Here is a 16,380-nt window from a genome sequence, read left to right on the forward strand (position 1 = left end):
AGATAACACACCAACAGTTTAAAACAGTCAGATAACACACCAACAGTTTAAAAAACAGCCAGATAACACACCAACAGTAGAAAACAGTCAGATAACACACCAACAGTAGAAAACAGTCAGATAACACACCAACAGTTTAAAACAGTCAGATAACACACCACAGTAGAAAACAGTCAGATAACACACCAACAGTAGAAAACAGCCAGATAACACATCAACAGTAGAAAACAGTCAGATAACACACCAACAGTAGAAAAAGTCAGATAACACACCAACAGTTTAAAACAGTCAGATAACACACCAACAGTAGAAAACAGTCAGATAACACACCAACAGTAGAAAACAGTCAGATAACAGTAGAAAACAGTCAGATAACATACCAACAGTTTAAAACAGTCAGATAACACACCAACAGTAGAAAACTGTCAGATAACAGTAGAAAACAGTCAGATAACACACCAACAGTAGAAAACTGTCAGATAACAGTAGAAAACAGTCAGATAACACACCAACAGTAGAAAACAGTCAGATAACACACCAACAGTAGAAAACAGTCAGATAACAGTAGAAAACAGTCAGATAACATACCAACAGTTTAAAACAGTCAGATAACACACCACCAGTAGAAAACAGTCAGATAACAGTAGAAAACGGTCAGATAACAGTAGAAAACAGTCAGATAACATACCAACAGTTTAAAACAGTCAGATAACACACCAACAGTAGAAAACAGTCAGATAACATACCAACAGTAGAAAACAGTCAGATAACACAACAACAGTAGAAAACAGTCAGATAACACACCACCAGTAGAAAACAGTCAGATAACACACCAACAGTAGAAAACAGTCAGATAACACACCAACAGTAGAAAACAGTCAGATAACACACCAACAGTTTAAAACAGTCAGATAACACACCAACAGTAGAAAACAGTCAGATAACAGTAGAAAACAGTCAGATAACACACCAACAGTTTAAAACAGTCAGATAACACCAACAAAGTTTAAAACAGTCAGATAACACACCAACAGTAGAAAACAGTCAGATAACACACCAACAGTTTAAAACAGTCAGATAACACACCAACAGTTTAAAACAGCCAGATAACACACCAACAGTTTAAAACAGTCAGATAACACACCAACAGTAGAAAACAGTCAGATAACAGTAGAAAACAGTCAGATAACACACCAACAGTTTAAAACAGTCAGATAACACACCAACAGTTTAAAACAGTCAGATAACACACCAACAGTAGAAAACAGTCAGATAACACACCAACAGTTTAAAACAGTCAGATAACACACCAACAGTTTAAAAACAGCCAGATAACACCAACAGTAGAAAACAGTCAGATAACACACCAACAGTAGAAAACAGTCAGATAACACACCAACAGTAGAAAACAGTCAGATAACACACCAACAGTAGAAAACAGTCAGATAACAGTAGAAAACAGTCAGATAACATACCAACAGTTTAAAACAGTCAGATAACACACCAACAGTAGAAAACAGTCAGATAACAGTAGAAAACAGTCAGATAACATACCAACAGTTTAAAACAGTCAGATAACACACCAACAGTAGAAAACAGTCAGATAACAGTAGAAAACAGTCAGATAACACACCAACAGTAGAAAACAGTCAGATAACACACCAACAGTAGAAAACAGTCAGATAACACACCAACAGTAGAAAACAGTCAGATAACACACCAACAGTTTAAAACAGTCAGATACACACCAACAGTAGAAAACAGTCAGATAACACACCAACAGTAGAAAACAGTCAGATAACAGTAGAAAACAGTCAGATAACATACCAACAGTTTAAAACAGTCAGATAACACACCAACAGTAGAAAACAGTCAGATAACAGTAGAAAACAGTCAGATAACAGTAGAAAACAGTCAGATAACATACCAACAGTTTAAAACAGTCAGATAACACACCAACAGTAGAAAACAGTCAGATAACAGTAGAAAACAGTCAGATAACATACCAACAGTAGAAAACAGCCAGATAACACAACAACAGTAGAAAACAGTCAGATAACACACACCAACAGTAGAAAACAGTCAGATAACACACACCAACAGTAGAAAACAGTCAGATAAAAGTAGAAAACAGTCAGATAACACACCAACAGTTTAAAACAGTCAGATAACATAACACACCAACAGTAGAAAACAGTCAGATAACACACCAACAGTAGAAAACAGTCAGATAACACCCAACAGTAGAAAACAGTCAGATAACATACCAACAGTAGAAAACAGTCAGATAACACACCAACAGTTTAAAACAGTCAGATAACACACCAACAGTAGAAAACAGTCAGATAACACACCAACAGTAGAAAACAGTCAGATAACACACCAACACACAACTAATCTGTCCCTGAGAGTTTCAGGACCAAACACCATGACCTCAGTTTTTCCTGAGTTAAGGAGGAGGAAATTTGAAGACATCTAGGACTTTATGTCTTTAAGACAGGTCTGGAGCTTCACTAACTTCTCTGTCTCCTCGGGTTTCATGGATAAATAGAGCTGAGTGTCATCAGCATAACAATGAACATTGATCCCATGCTGCCGAATAATGTTCCCTAAGGGAAGCATGTCCAAGGTGAAGAGGATTGGTCCAAGTACAGAACCTTGAGGAACTCCATGGCTAACCCTACTGTATGAGGAGGGAACACCATGGACATGGGCAAACTGGTATCTATCAGATAAGTATGATCTAAACCAGTCTAGTGCTGTCCCTTTAATCCCAATCACATGTTCCAGTCTCTGTAACAGGATGCTGTGATCAACTGGATCAAAAGCAGCACTGAGGTCCAGCAGAACCAGCATAGAAACCAGTCCATGATCTGAAGCTATGAGAAGGTCATTAGTAACTTTAAGAAGTGCTGTTTCTGTGCTGTGATGAGCTCTAAAGCCTGACTGAAACATCTCAAACAGGCTGTTCCTCTGCAGGTGCTCCAGTAACTGGGTCACCACCACCTTCTCTAGAACTTTAGAGATCAAAGGAAGGTTGGATATCGGCCTATAATTTGCTAAGACATCAGGATCCAGTGATGGTTTTTTAAGCAACGGCTTAATCACTGCCACCTTGTAGGACCAGGGTATATAACCTGACACTAAAGAACCATTGATCTGGTCCAGGATAGAACTGCCTATCAATGGTAGAACATCCTTCAACAGGTGTGTTGGGATGGGATCTAAAGGACACGTGGTGGTCTTGGATTTCTGAATTAGCGATGACGCCTCAGAAAAATATATAGGGCTGAAGGAGTTTAAGGGCTCGTTGGAGACCCTGTATGTTCCTACAGTCAGCACATCTGGTGATGGTCCAGTTGTTGGGATGGCCTGGTTAGCTTTCTCTCTGATAGCTAGAACTTTATCAGTGAAGAAGCTCATGAAGTCTTCACCACTCAGGGAGGAAGGGATACGTGGATCTAATTGGGCTCATTCACCGGAGTAAACTCCAATATCCAGGCACTGAGCTGGGGAGCAACCAGAATTGCCACCCCTGCCCGTCGCCTCTCACCATCGGCTCCTCCAGAGTGGTAGAGAGTCCAACCCCTCTCGAGAAGACTGGTTCCAGAGCCCTTGCTATGCGTCGAGGTGAGGCCGACTATATCTAGTCGGAACTTCTCAATATCACGCACCAGCTCAGGCTCCTTTCCCACCAGAGAGGTGACATTCCATGTCCCTAGAGCCAGTTTCTGCAGCCGGGGATCAGACCAAGGTCCCTGCCTTCGGCCGCTACCCAGCACACAATGCACCCACCCCCCCGGCCCCTCCTGCAGGTGGTGAGCCCACGGGAAGGGGGTCCCATGTAGCCTCTTCGGGCTGTGCCCGGCCGGACTCCATGGGCAGAGGTCCGGACACCAGGCGCTCGCCAATGTGCCCCACCCCCAGGCCAGGAGGGGGCCTCGGTGACCCGCATCCGGGCAAGGGAAACTTGGAACCAATATTGCTACTCATCATTAGGGGGTCCTGGGCTACACTTTTTCTGGTCCCTCACCTAGGACCTGTTTGCCATGGGTGGTTATTATAGACAGTGAACACATCACCAGCTCCAGACCGTCCGACTGTTATTATAGACGGTGAACGCATCACCAGCTCCAGACCGTCCGACTGTTATTATAGACGGTGAACGCATCACCAGCTCCAGACCGTCCGACTGTTATTATAGACGGTGAACGCATCACCAGCTCCAGACCGTCCGACTGTTATTATAGACGGTGAACGCATCACCAGCTCCAGACCGTCCGACTGTTATTATAGACGGTGAACGCATCAACAGCTCCAGACCGTCCGACTGTTATTATAGACGGTGAACGCATCACCAGCTCCAGACCGTCCGACTGTTTTATAGACGGTGAACGCATCACCAGCTCCAGACCGTCCGACTGTTATTATAGACGGTGAACGCATCACCAGCTCCAGACCGTCCGACTGTTATTATAGACGGTGAACGCATCACCAGCTCCAGACCGTCCGACTGTTATTATAGACGGTGAACGCATCAACAGCTCCAGACCGTCCGACTGTTATTATAGACGGTGAACGCATCAACAGCTCCAGACCGTCCGACTGTTATTATAGACGGTGAACGCATCAACAGCTCCAGACCGTCCGACTGTTATTATAGACGGTGAACGCATCACCAGCTCCAGACCGTCCGACTGTTATTATAGACGGTGAACGCATCAACAGCTCCAGACCGTCCGACTGTTATTATAGACGGTGAACGCATCACCAGCTCCAGACCGTCCGACTGTTATTATAGACGGTGAACGCATCAACAGCTCCAGACCGTCCGACTGTTATTATAGACGGTGAACGCATCAACAGCTCCAGACCGTCCGACTGTTATTATAGACGGTGAACGCATCACCAGCTCCAGACCGTCCGACTGTTATTATAGACGGTGAACGCATCACAGCTCCAGACCGTCCGACTGTTATTATAGACGGTGAACGCATCACCAGCTCCAGACCGTCTGACTGTTATTATAGACGGTGAACGCATCACCAGCTCCAGACCGTCCGACTGTTATTATAGACGGTGAACGCATCACCAGCTCCAGACCGTCCGACTGTTATTAGACGACGGTGAACGCATCACCAGCTCCAGACCGTCCGACTGTTATTATAGACGGTGAACGCATCAACAGCTCCAGACCGTCCGACTGTTATTATAGACGGTGAACGCATCAACAGCTCCAGACCGTCCGACTGTTATTATGTACGGTGAACGCATCACCAGCTCCAGACCGTCCGACTGTTATTATAGACGGTGAACGCATCACCAGCTCCAGACCGTCCGACTGTTATTATGTACGGTGAACGCATCACCAGCTCCAGACCGTCCGACTGTTATTATAGACGGTGAACGCATCACCAGCTCCAGACCGTCCGACTGTTATTATGTACGGTGAACGCATCACCCACAGGAGGTCATCCTAGTGTTATTACAGACAGTGAACTCATCACCAACTCCAGACCGTCCTATTGTTGCTACAGACAGTGAACTCACCGCTGTCCCAACACTATCCTACTGACAACGTAGACATTGAACTTAACACTGACTCCAGACTGTTCTACTGTTCGTACAGACGTGAACTCACCACCAACACTGGCCTGTCCCAACATTAATGCAGCCATTGAACTCACCTTGTGGCTAATGTTTGATGAAGTACAATGAAAAGGGACGAAGGTCGAGTACAAATGTCCTTTCCTGGTATGTGATCATAATCAGTGGGTGTGAGCAATGACCTTTAACCCCAGAAAGAATAGAAAAAGATTTCAGCTGAGGCAAAGGAAGTTCTCCCTTTTTTCGATGTCCTTCTTCATTTCTGACTCACTGATGAACCAGATTTTTGCACTTGCACCGTTGGCCTCACGAGGGTACCTAAGGTGATGTGAGTGTGTCGTGGGTTAGGTTTGCTGTGTTGTTGTTACCATGGTCTTCCTCAGAAAGAGAAGATTTCATGCATTCCTGCTGCTGGCAGCCATGTTGGCTCTGCTCTTCTTCATCAGCAATTCACGGCTACGTAAGTTTCCTCAGACTCTGACTTGCTCAATCAGGTGCTTATTGTGTATTTAGACATCTTAATTTCCTTTTTTAACAAAATTGAGCTCATTTTCAGTTCAAGTGTTTAAAAATGGCAAGTGCTCTACCCTAAATGAGGATTTTTGCTGACAGCTCAGGCAGGTGATGGAGACTGTGGCGCTGCCTGGCAACCATGTTTTCGCTCTCGCATGGTACCAACAAGCTAGTCATGTCTGTGGTAAGCAACTGACACAAAACCTAAAACAGGCCAGTTTTCTTTTGTTTCAGCAGAATCCACTGGCTCCTCCAGACTGGGTGGAGTCAGATGAAGCTTGGCAGCCGAACGAGTGTCCTGGCCAATCGTTTCAGGCCTGGCTTCTGCTGGAGAATTTAAAGCTGAGTATGGAAGACAGCAATGACATCCTGCTGGAACCATACCTACAGAGCTGGGATCAGCTGCTGAAGTATGAACTCAGTGATGCAAAACTCAGGAGCTGCTAACTGAAAATGCTAACACTTTTGAGTGACTGAGGGATTTTTCTTCTCCAGCTTCATGGACTCTCTGGGCTCAGTGGTCAGTTTTTTCTCTCAGAAAGTGAAGGAAAAGGTCACTCTTCTCCGTGAGCAGTCAATCAGACACAGCACCGGGGCTGAGGGGAGACGTGAGGTGAGGCTGAAAGCTATTTCAGAAACACAGACTGTCAAGTCTCCTCTGCTGCTAATGTTCTCCTCCTCAAGGCGTATCGTACTGTTCGATCCATGGTGGAAACAGAGTTAAAAGAGGAAGTGGTTAACTTCTCCCATCGAACAAATTCAGGCTGCAGGATGCTACTGAGGCTTCATCGGTCTCTGCTGTGGCTCAAACTGCTGCTGGAGGGTTTGGCTGAAGGTCCGGACATTCATGGACATCAGAGAACACCTGGAGAGCTGAGCAGGTAAACCGCTTGGTGCATTTAGGGCCCAATCGCAGCATCAGGCAACAGAAGAGGGATGTTTCTGGATCATCTAAATGTAGCTTGTTAATCTTAACGGCCGAACACATCTGGAGTCAGGAAATGGAACAAGACAGTGGCGATAAGGTCAGAAAATAGCACGAAGAGAGCCCTTAGCTAACAGCAGCGGCGGTCCAAGCACGGGCCAGAGCAGTCTGGGTCCTCACTCTCTTAAAGACAGAAAGAATCACTCTTAACCCATTTATATTGACTGGCTTTATGGTTGTTATTGTCAAAACCCAGTAAGCACAAACCCAGGATGTCAGCAGCTTTCAGTGGATGAGCAGTCAAAGGCCAGCAGCATCTTCCTGATGACTCTCAGGAACTGAGATGGTGTCTGTCCAGGAGAGATCTTTGGAGATCATGGGGGGCATGGGGGGGCTCAGTTCTGTTCCTCCTGAAGTCCACAATGAGCTCCTTTGTTTTGGTGGTGTTTAATGCCAAGTTTTTGTCTGTGACCCGTATTCACAGAGTCCAGAGACTTAAGTTGCTTTTCTTGACATCATTCCAAGAAAGATCTTAGGATTCCTCCAATCTTAAGGTTTTCTTTGAATTTTCCCTTAGAATGATAAAAGATATTCAGGAAGCATCTTTGGTCTTAAGATGCTGCTCTGCTGTTGCTCCAGGAAGCTCATCAGCTCTCCTCTGTGGATCTGTTCACCCAGAGGTCGAGTGTGGGGGTAGACCGTCTGTGCTGTGCTGGGGAACCACTCTGTCCAAGCACTTCATGATTACAGGTGTGAGGTCAACAGCGCCATCGTCAGCGAGGCTGGTTGTGGGGGACTATTTGGTCCTGAGAAGATTGTGGCAGCTTTCAGGCATGTGGCAGTTTCTGCTTCAGCCAGGGAGACTTTAAAACCCCTGCAGAAGATAGGAACAGCTGCAGAAGATAGGAACAGCTGCAGAAGATAGGAACAGCTGCAGAAGATAGGAGCCCCTGCAGAAGATAGGACCCCTGCAGAAGATAGGAGCCCCTGCAGAAGATAGGAACCCCTGCAGAAGATAGGACCCCTGCAGAAGATAGGAACCCCTGCAGAAGATAGGAACCCCTGCAGAAGATAGGAGCCCCTGCAGAAGATAGGAACCCCTGCAGAAGATAGGAGCCCCTGCAGAAGATAGGAACAGCTGCACAGGATGAAGTGATCTTAGTGTTTTGATTCTTATCGTACTCATCAGTGTTGGAGTCATGTGACCGTCCTCCTGGTCTTCATGATCAGTGCCAGGAGATGAAACCATTAATCACATGTTGGAAAATAACCCAGCGACTTTGCATGTTCATGTGCCAGGGATGCCTACAGAGTGGCGTTGGCCCCCCACCACCCCTGGTTCCTCCGCCAGGCTGCAGAGATGGTGTTCCTTGCTCTCCCGGACCGACAGTACTTCCTGAAATTGGTGTGCGTGCAGAGCCAGAACGAGGCGACCCCGATCCTACGGACCATCATCCGCGCGTTGACACTGGTGCACAAACAGACTCAGCAAATCCTGGCAGAAAATGACATGTTGGAGCTGCCGTGACCACGTTGGGGAGGAGAGGACAGACCACTCCAGAACCAGGTCCTGTGTGAACCAGGTCCTGTGTGAACCAGGTCCTGTGTGAACCAGGGCCTGTGAACGAAGGGGTCGAGGACCAGGGTCTTTTCGTCCTGAGGAGAAGCTCCAGGTGCGTCTTTCAGCGCGGCCTCACCACCGTCTCTCCATCGACTTCATTTACTCCAAACTGGTTGGAACCTAAATGGTTCTTATGGTTCATCATTTAAAACGTAAGGACGACAACGATAACAATGGATCATATTCAATAAACAATATTACAACTAATTCAGAATAAAGGCCATTCCTCCTATTATTGTTATTAATATTGCTGTTGTTATTGGCATTATTATTTTACTCCAAAAGAAAGAAATGAAGCATTGTGAGTTTGTCATGATAAAACCATCAAATGGGGACATTTATTCCAGATGAATGTTCACGCTTCCTTTACGTGACTCAGAACACAACATGTTCCACCACCAAATCTAAAATTCGTGCTCGATAGTACCGTCAGCCGTCGCATCATCGTCTCTGTTTAGTTGCTCATCGTCCTCTTTGGCTGAAGATGTTGTCATGGAAACAGAGGGCTGATTTGCTGTCAATACACAATTATATCACATATCTGAATAACCAATCAGCGAATGAGTTAGCTCCTCAGTCATTCAATGCTAATAGCAGTGCTAACACGATAACCTTCCACAACAAACACACATAGCTTTATGCTAGAATTATGTCAATTAATGTTCTCACTCGTTCAGGTCCAAAAGAATCTCAGCTTAAGAGAATTCATCTGACTTCTGTTAGTTTTTGAACGATGCTTCATGCTCTGATCCAAGAAGCTTCTTCAGTTCTAAAGGAACTGGTGAACCCCAGGGTTCTACAAAAGGAACTGGTGGAACCCCGAGTTCTACAAAGGAACTGGTGGAACCCAGAGTTCTACAAAAGGAACTGGTGAAACCCCAGGGTTCTACAAAAGGAACTGGTGGAACCCCAGAGTTCTACAAAAGGAACTGGTGAACCCCAGGGTTCTACAAATGAACTGGTGGAACCCCAGAGTTCTACAAAAGGACTGGTGGAACCCCAGGTTCTACAAAAGGAACTGGTGGAACCCCAGAGTTCTATAAAAGGAACTGGTGGAACCCCAGAGTTCTACAAAAGAAGGGCTGGTGGACCCCAGGGTTCTACAAAGGAACTGGTGGAACCCCAGAGTTCTATAAAAGGAACTGGTGGAACCCCAGAGTTCTACAAAAGGAACTGTGGAACCCCAGGGTTCTACAAAAGGAACTGTGGAACCCCAGGGTTCTACAAAAGGAACTGGTGGAACCCCAGAGTTCTATAAAAGGAACTGGTGGAACCCCAGAGTTCTACAAAAGGCTGGTGGAACCCCAGGGTTCTACAAAAGGAACTGGTGGAACCCCAGGGTTCTACAAAGGAACTGGTGGACCCCAGAGTTTCTAAAAAAGGAACTGGTGGAACCCCAGAGTTCTACAAAAGGAACTGGTGGAACCCCAGGGTTCTACAAAAGGAACTGGTGGAACCCCAGAGTTCTACAAAGGAACTGGGGAACCCCAGAGTTCTACAAAAGGAACTGGTGGAACCCCAGAGTTCTACAAAAAGAAACTGGTGGAACCCCAGGTTCTACAAAAGGAACTGGTGGAACCCCAGAGTTCTATAAAAGGAACTGGTGGAACCCCAGAGTTCGATAAAAGGAACTGGTGGAACCCCAGGGTTCTATAAAAAAAACTGGTGGAATCCCGAGTTTCTATAAAAGGAACTGGTGGAACCCCAGAGTTCTATAAAAGGAACTGGTGGAACCCCAGAGTTCTATAAAAGGAACTGGTGGAATCCCAGAGTTCTATAAAAGGAACTGGTGGAATCCCAGAGTTCTATAAAAGGAACTGGTGGAATCCCAGAGTTCTATAAAAGGAACTGGTGGAACCCCAGAGTTCTATAAAAGGAACTGGTGGAACCCCAGAGTTCTATAAAAGGAACTGGTGGAACCCCAGAGTTCTATAAAAGGAATGGTGGAACCCCAGAGTTCTACAAAAGGAACTGGTGGAACCCCAGAGTTCTATAAAAGGAACTGGTGGAACCCCAGAGTTCTATAAAAGGAACTGGTGGAACCCCAGAGTTCTATAAGCTGTGCTGCTTTGCTGAATGCTGCCAGTGGTGGTAGTTGCTGGTAATACAATATCCACCTCCTGTCCCAATGTCCACCTCCTGTCCCAATGCCCACCCCCTGTCCCAATGCCCACCTCCTGTCCCAATGTCCACCTCCTTCCCAATGCCCACCCCCTGTCCCAATGCCCACCTCCTGTCCCAATGTCCACCTCCTGTCCCAATGCCCACCTCCTGTCCCAATGTCCACCTCCTGTCCCAATGTCCACCTCCTGTCCCAATGCCCACCTCCTGTCCCAATGTCCACCTCTGTCCCAATGCCCACCTCCTGTCCCAATGTCCACCTCCTGTCCCAATGCCCACCTCCTGTCCCAATGTCCACCTCCTGTCCCAATGTCTACCTCCTGTTTTAATGTCCACCTCCTGTCCCAATGTCCACCTCCTGTCCCAATGCCCACCTCCTGTCCCAATGTCCACCTCCTGTCCCAATGCCCACCTACCCCCAGAAGAGGTGGGACACTCCTCTGAAGACAACCGGAGGATCTTTGGTCAACTGGAACAAGCTTCACTGAACAGAGGAGGCTGAGACACCAGCTGCTGCTCCCAGTGCTGTACTGGGATCCCTCCCCAGCCAAGGTCACAATGGGTCACACTCACCATCCCATGAGGACCAGGATGACCCCCCCCCCCCCTTTACTGATGCTGATTACCACCAAGGACAGCATTCAGCAAAGCAGTACAGTTTATAGAACTCTGGGATTCACCAGTTGGTTTAAAACTGAAGAAACCTCTCGGACCTGAGGAGAAACATCTCCCCAAAATGAAAGAAAGTCCAGTTGAATTCTCTTTAGCCACGATGCTACGATTAGCACTGATGTGAGCAAAGGTGATGTCATGGGGTGTGTTTTACCTTTAAGCCTGCTCAGGTATAAAAGCAGCATGAGGACAGTGGAGACGCAGTATGGGGAGAAGACCACTAAGTGCTGTATCACCATGTGCGGGACCAGAGCGGCAGAGGGAGGACCTTGTGGAGCTGAATGAAGAAATAAACAAGGTTATATTATTATTATTATTATTATTATTATATTATTATTATTATTATTATTATTATTATTATTATTATATAATACTTATAATGATAATAGCCTCTGAAATTAGCCTGAGGTCACACCAAGCTGACCAAACCTACGGGACCGAGTCAGTTCCAGTTCACACCAGGCCAGGTCCACACAAAGAGAGTTCAAAAAATGAGTATTTCTAATGTGGTCAGGTCAAGGATCAGGTCAGGTCACGGATCAGGTCAGGTCATGGATCAGGTCAGGTCATGGATCAGGTCAGGTCACAGATCAGGTCAGGTCATGGATCAGGTCAGGTCACAGATCAGGTCATGGATCAGGTCAGGTCACGGATTAGGTCAGGTCACGGATCAGATCAGGTCCCGGATCAGGTCAGGTCACAGATCAGGTCACGGATCAGGTCAGGTCACAGATCAGATCATGGATCAGGTCAGGTCACGGATCAGGTCAGGTCACAGGTCAGATCATGGATCAGGTCAGGTCACAGATCAGGTCATGGATCAGGTCAGGTCCCGGATCAGGTAAGATCCCGGATCAGATCAGGTCCCGGATCAGGTCAGGTCACAGATCAGGTCACGGATCAGGTCAGGTCACAGATCAGGTCATGGATCAGGTCAGGTCACAGGTCAGGTCCCGGATCAGATCAGGTCCCGGATCAGGTCAGGTCACAGGTCAGGTCCCGGATCAGGTCAGGTCACAGATCAGGTCCCGGATCAGGTCAGGTCACAGGTCAGGTCCCGGATCAGATCAGGTCCCGGATCAGGTCAGGTCACAGGTCAGGTCCCGGATCAGGTCAGGTCCCGGATCAGGTCAGGTCAACTGTACCTCTGACTAAGAGCAAGCTGGATGAGGAGTTCCCAAGGCCACTGAGTTGGCACCTGTAGTCGCCTTCATCATCCTGGGAAACGTGGTGCAGAGTCATTGTTGCAGAGTCACCTGAGCCAATGATGGTGTCGTTTTTATAGAACACAGCTGTGACTCTGGGGGGGGGGATCTTGGCTTTACAGAGCAGAGTGACGTTCTCTCCGGTTCCCACGGGATGGATCAGCCCAACCAGGATCACCTCTTTATCTGCAACCAGGACCACAACACCGGAAGAGTCGGGTCAAGTTTTGTGGCTTCGTGTTGCCTGAAAGCAGCAAGACCTTAGCGGGTTCCCAGGGTTCCAGTATCTCTGTCCTTCACCTGTAGGTCAGGGGTCGGACGTAGGTACGACTCCTGGGTCTCTTACTGTATATGTTGACACGGACGGAGTTGCTCCGCTGGCTCATAGTTGATTCACACCAGTAGATCCCACTGTCAACTTTTTTGGACGTATGGATCAGACAGCCGTGCGGGGTGGGATCCCCCCAGGTTGTTCCACACGTTCCTAAGCTGTACTTTTCTACAGGGCTGTCAGGGCTGTTAGGGCTGTCAGGGCTGTTAGGGCTGTTAGGGCTGTTAGGGCTGTTAGGGCTGGTAGGGCTGGTAGGGCTGTTGATTCTGATGGCTCTGACCACCTTCCAGACACGAGAGCGGCTGCTGGTCTCACAGTTGAAGGACAGGTTATGGAACTCAAACACCTGAGAGGAGCTGGGTCTGACGGTCAGCGTGGCGGGACTCGAAGAATCTGGGGACACACAACAGCATGTGGTAGACCATCGAACCCTGAGGTTCTCTTCCAAGGACACCTCACAACCTAAAACAACTGTTTGGTTTGGTTCCAAAAAGGGGGATTTTCATGACGGAATTCTCTCTTTGGTGCCTTTGACCCTGAACATTTCTCTCGACATCATTTATTCACGGTTCCAAAATGATTCTGATACAAGAATAAAGAATTTTTTAAAAGAGCAGAAGGTCACCGTGTATCAGAAGCCAGGTGGGCGGAGACTCTCCGTGTTTGCTGTCCCGGCATTTATAAGCACCTTCATCAGACTTGGAGAAATTACGGATGGTCATGTGACCTGTAGAGGAGGTCCACACAAGATCGTTGTGTTTTAAAAAGTCTGCAGAGCTGGGGCCGGAGTGGTTGTTTTTACAGTGCAGGGTCACATCATCGTGCTCCATCACAGGTTCGACAGGACTCTGCAGAACCACCAAAGAACCTGGAGAACATCAGTTGAAGGTTAGCGTCTCCTCTCTGGACAGGTGTCTCATTACTGTCCAATGTGCTAACTGGGCGCCCTAGTGGTGAAGGTGGGGCACCACAGACACACAAGTTCTGGAGTCTGGACCAGCTCAGCGTCCGACTGACCCACTGATGACAAAAAATACGATGCTAACGATGAGATGATGATGACAGAAAGAAGAGGAGATGCATGTGGACTCACGGGTGACGGTGATGTTGACCATGTTGCTGCTGTCTCTGTATCTGGACTCACACCAGTACACGCCAGTGTCAGACGGTTTCACCACATTCAGCTCACACCCAGAGGACGTTGGGTTGCCCCAGTCAGAGCCGCACTGGGACAGAAACCGGTCACTGGGGAACAAGGCAATAGTGGGTTGAAGAGGCGGCAGGCCGGTCAGGTCCAAACAGCAGCTCTGGGAGGCCGTTCTAACATCAAGACCAGGGGTGGGCAAATCCAGTCCTCGAGGGCCGGATCCAAGCCAGACTTTCTGTCCTACAGGTCAACACCTTCACCTGGGGCTCCATTTACCTGGTGAAAGCATTTCCTGCCTGGTAGGATGCAAATCCCAACCCTCAAGGACTGGATTTGACCTCCTCTGGTGGGCAAGTCCAATCCATGAAGGCCGGAATCCAGCCAAGGTTTTGCATCCTACCAGGGAGAAACCGCTTTCACCAGGTAAATGGAGCCCCAGGTGAAGGTGTTGACCTGTAGGACAGAAAGTCTGGCTTGGATCTGGACCTCGAGGACTGGATTTGCCCACCCCTGATCAAGACATTCAAGCAGAAACTCTCCAAAAACTCCAAAGTTCAATCAAATAAGGAGTCGTGTTAAACCGGAACGTGACCTGTTAAGATGTTTTTGAGTGAAAGAGCTTTTGATTCTCTAATCGTGTAATTTAACAAATGACAATTTTCGGTTCTTGACAACAATAAAATGTTTGAACTCTGCTACACGGAATCATTTGGAGCAGTTTTTCAGTTTTGTTCAAAAGTTATCATTGGGAGGTTTGGTCAGTCACATCTGAATTGGCAGCTTAGAGATGATGACGATGTCTTTGATGTTGACGACAGTCAAATCAGAGAAAAATCTCTTTTGCATCATCATTTGGAACGAGGTGCAGCAGCAGTTTGAGAGGGAGACGTGTAGCCTGACGCTGGTGCTAACCTGTTTGTTGTGTATCTCCACACCATCCATTCACTGGAGCTGAAGCGTTCACAGCTCACAATGATCTTCTCATACTCGAAGAACTGAGTCCTGCGGGGAGAAACTAGCAGAGACGCTGTGGGGGGGCAGGAAACCAAGGCATGGTGGCTGTCAGCTCACAGTGCTAAGCTAACAAACCTCAACCAACAACATGACGTGTTTTCCAATTGACGACTTGGAAACTCGTCAACATTTGGCTTCCTGTTAGCGTTAAAATGATCTTCTTTGTTATGTTGTTCTTCTTAACCACAACTTAATGAAATAAACATTACAGAAAAGAAAAGTCTCGTCTGAGTCACATGACCAACCTTGGACCACCTAGGTCACCAACTTGGTCGTGTTCTTAAACTTGTTCTTATCACTTTGATAAGGCGATGATAGCGGCCCTGTCGCCATGCTAACCCTAACATTATCAGAGGTACGAGTCTCTTTGAGCTACTGCAATGAGCAAAGTTCCTCTTTGGTGTTCTGTTCACGGCCGGCATCACCATCAACACTCAGGAAGAACCTTCCTCAACAGACGTACCTTTCTGACTGTTCTCAGATGTTTGGATTCTCAGCAACACTGAAATAACAAGAAGACTGATCAGTTCAACCGGCGACTTCACCCCCCACTGTTGTGGAACACCTGTACTCACGGAGCAGAAGCAGCATTGCCTCCATGGCACCTGCAGCCTAACCCTTCACCACCGCTTGACTACAGGCGGACACATCGCATCAATTTCCTGTTGAGGGGGTGTGACTCCACCCACATTTAGACAGTTAGATCAAAGCTTCTCATGCCTGTCACATGATGTTCCAACGGGTCCCCCAACATTAAAAAAAGTGCCCTTAAACAGGTTTGAAGTTACAGAAACCTTTCGATGAATGTTGCAGAGAATAGAAACCATCAGAAAAAACTTAGAGAACAGAAACCATCAGAAAAAACTTACAGAGAACAGAAACCATCAGAAAAAACTTACAGAGAACAGAAACCATCAGAAAAAACTTAGAGAGAACAGAAACCATCAGCAGGAGCTGGAGCCTGATCCTCTGGATCCAATCCTGAATAGTTCCTGAGACACCAGTAAGACATAAATAAAGCAGCAGGTCTTTGTGGACTGGCTGGAACGGTGCAGGTCAGTGTCCTCCTGAGGAACAGGGAGCTGGACTACAGAATGGTTGTCATGGTGCTTCTCGGGTGTGAAACTTGTCAAAGGCCACAGTGTGGTCGGAAATGTGACAACAGGAAGTGTGTGCTGAAGATGCACCCCTCACCAGGTTTCCTCGTCCGTACAATAATAAAAA

At 47.1% G+C, this 16,380-nt stretch overlaps 2 protein-coding genes across 9 annotated transcripts; one reads left to right on the top strand and one right to left on the bottom strand.

Moving 5' to 3' along the window:
- The first annotated feature begins 5,298 nt into the window (after positions 1–5,298).
- LOC130522015 (ceramide-1-phosphate transfer protein-like) lies at positions 5,299–8,873 on the top strand. Of its 6 annotated transcripts, none has more exons than XM_057025922.1 (6): positions 5,299–6,067; positions 6,225–6,278; positions 6,355–6,530; positions 6,616–6,733; positions 6,805–7,001; positions 8,345–8,873. In XM_057025922.1, the coding sequence occupies exons 1-6, from the start codon at positions 6,005–6,007 to the stop codon at positions 8,571–8,573; spliced, it is 837 nt and encodes a 278-aa protein (XP_056881902.1). In that variant the 5' UTR covers positions 5,299–6,004; the 3' UTR covers positions 8,574–8,873. The 6 variants fall into 6 exon arrangements, with proteins under 6 accessions (XP_056881902.1, XP_056881903.1, XP_056881900.1 ...); XM_057025923.1 differs by having other exon boundaries at positions 6,358–6,530; XM_057025920.1 differs by having other exon boundaries at positions 5,301–6,067; positions 6,220–6,278; positions 6,358–6,530.
- A 92-nt stretch (positions 8,874–8,965) lies between these two features.
- LOC130522014 (uncharacterized) lies at positions 8,966–16,218 on the bottom strand. Of its 3 annotated transcripts, XM_057025914.1 has the most exons (10): positions 16,056–16,218; positions 15,732–15,818; positions 15,620–15,658; positions 15,055–15,169; positions 14,089–14,240; positions 13,621–13,863; positions 13,011–13,388; positions 12,605–12,850; positions 11,614–11,736; positions 8,966–9,180 (listed from the first exon to the last, which is right to left on the bottom strand). In XM_057025914.1, exons 2-10 carry the CDS (start codon positions 15,754–15,756, stop codon positions 9,071–9,073), a joined length of 1,431 nt encoding a protein of 476 aa, XP_056881894.1. In that variant the 5' UTR covers positions 15,757–15,818; positions 16,056–16,218; the 3' UTR covers positions 8,966–9,070. The 3 variants fall into 3 exon arrangements, with proteins under 3 accessions (XP_056881894.1, XP_056881896.1, XP_056881895.1); XM_057025916.1 differs by lacking the exon at positions 16,056–16,218 and having other exon boundaries at positions 13,684–13,863; positions 15,732–15,977; XM_057025915.1 differs by lacking the exon at positions 16,056–16,218 and having other exon boundaries at positions 15,055–15,157; positions 15,732–15,973.
- Between the last annotated feature and the right edge of the window lie 162 nt (positions 16,219–16,380).

The sequence above is a fragment of the Takifugu flavidus genome, chromosome 3 (assembly GCF_003711565.1).
Source record: "Takifugu flavidus isolate HTHZ2018 chromosome 3, ASM371156v2, whole genome shotgun sequence".
Classification (NCBI taxonomy): Eukaryota; Metazoa; Chordata; class Actinopteri; order Tetraodontiformes; family Tetraodontidae; genus Takifugu; species Takifugu flavidus.

Coding starts and splice junctions, on each gene's coding strand:
- LOC130522014 (XM_057025914.1), bottom strand. CDS start 15,756: ATGGAGGCAATGCTGCTTCTGCTCC. Junction 15,659..15,731: donor GGCAATGCTGCTTCTGCTCC/GTGAGTACAGGT, acceptor TTGTTATTTCAG/TGTTGCTGAGAATCCAAACA. Junction 15,170..15,619: donor ATCTGAGAACAGTCAGAAAG/GTACGTCTGTTG, acceptor GCCCCCCCACAG/CGTCTCTGCTAGTTTCTCCC.
- LOC130522015 (XM_057025917.1), top strand. CDS start 6,005: ATGCATTCCTGCTGCTGGCAGCCATGTTGGCTCTGCTCTTCTTCATCA. Junction 6,531..6,615: donor AGCTGGGATCAGCTGCTGAA/GTATGAACTCAG, acceptor TTTCTTCTCCAG/CTTCATGGACTCTCTGGGCT. Junction 6,734..6,804: donor GGGCTGAGGGGAGACGTGAG/GTGAGGCTGAAA, acceptor CTCCTCCTCAAG/GCGTATCGTACTGTTCGATC.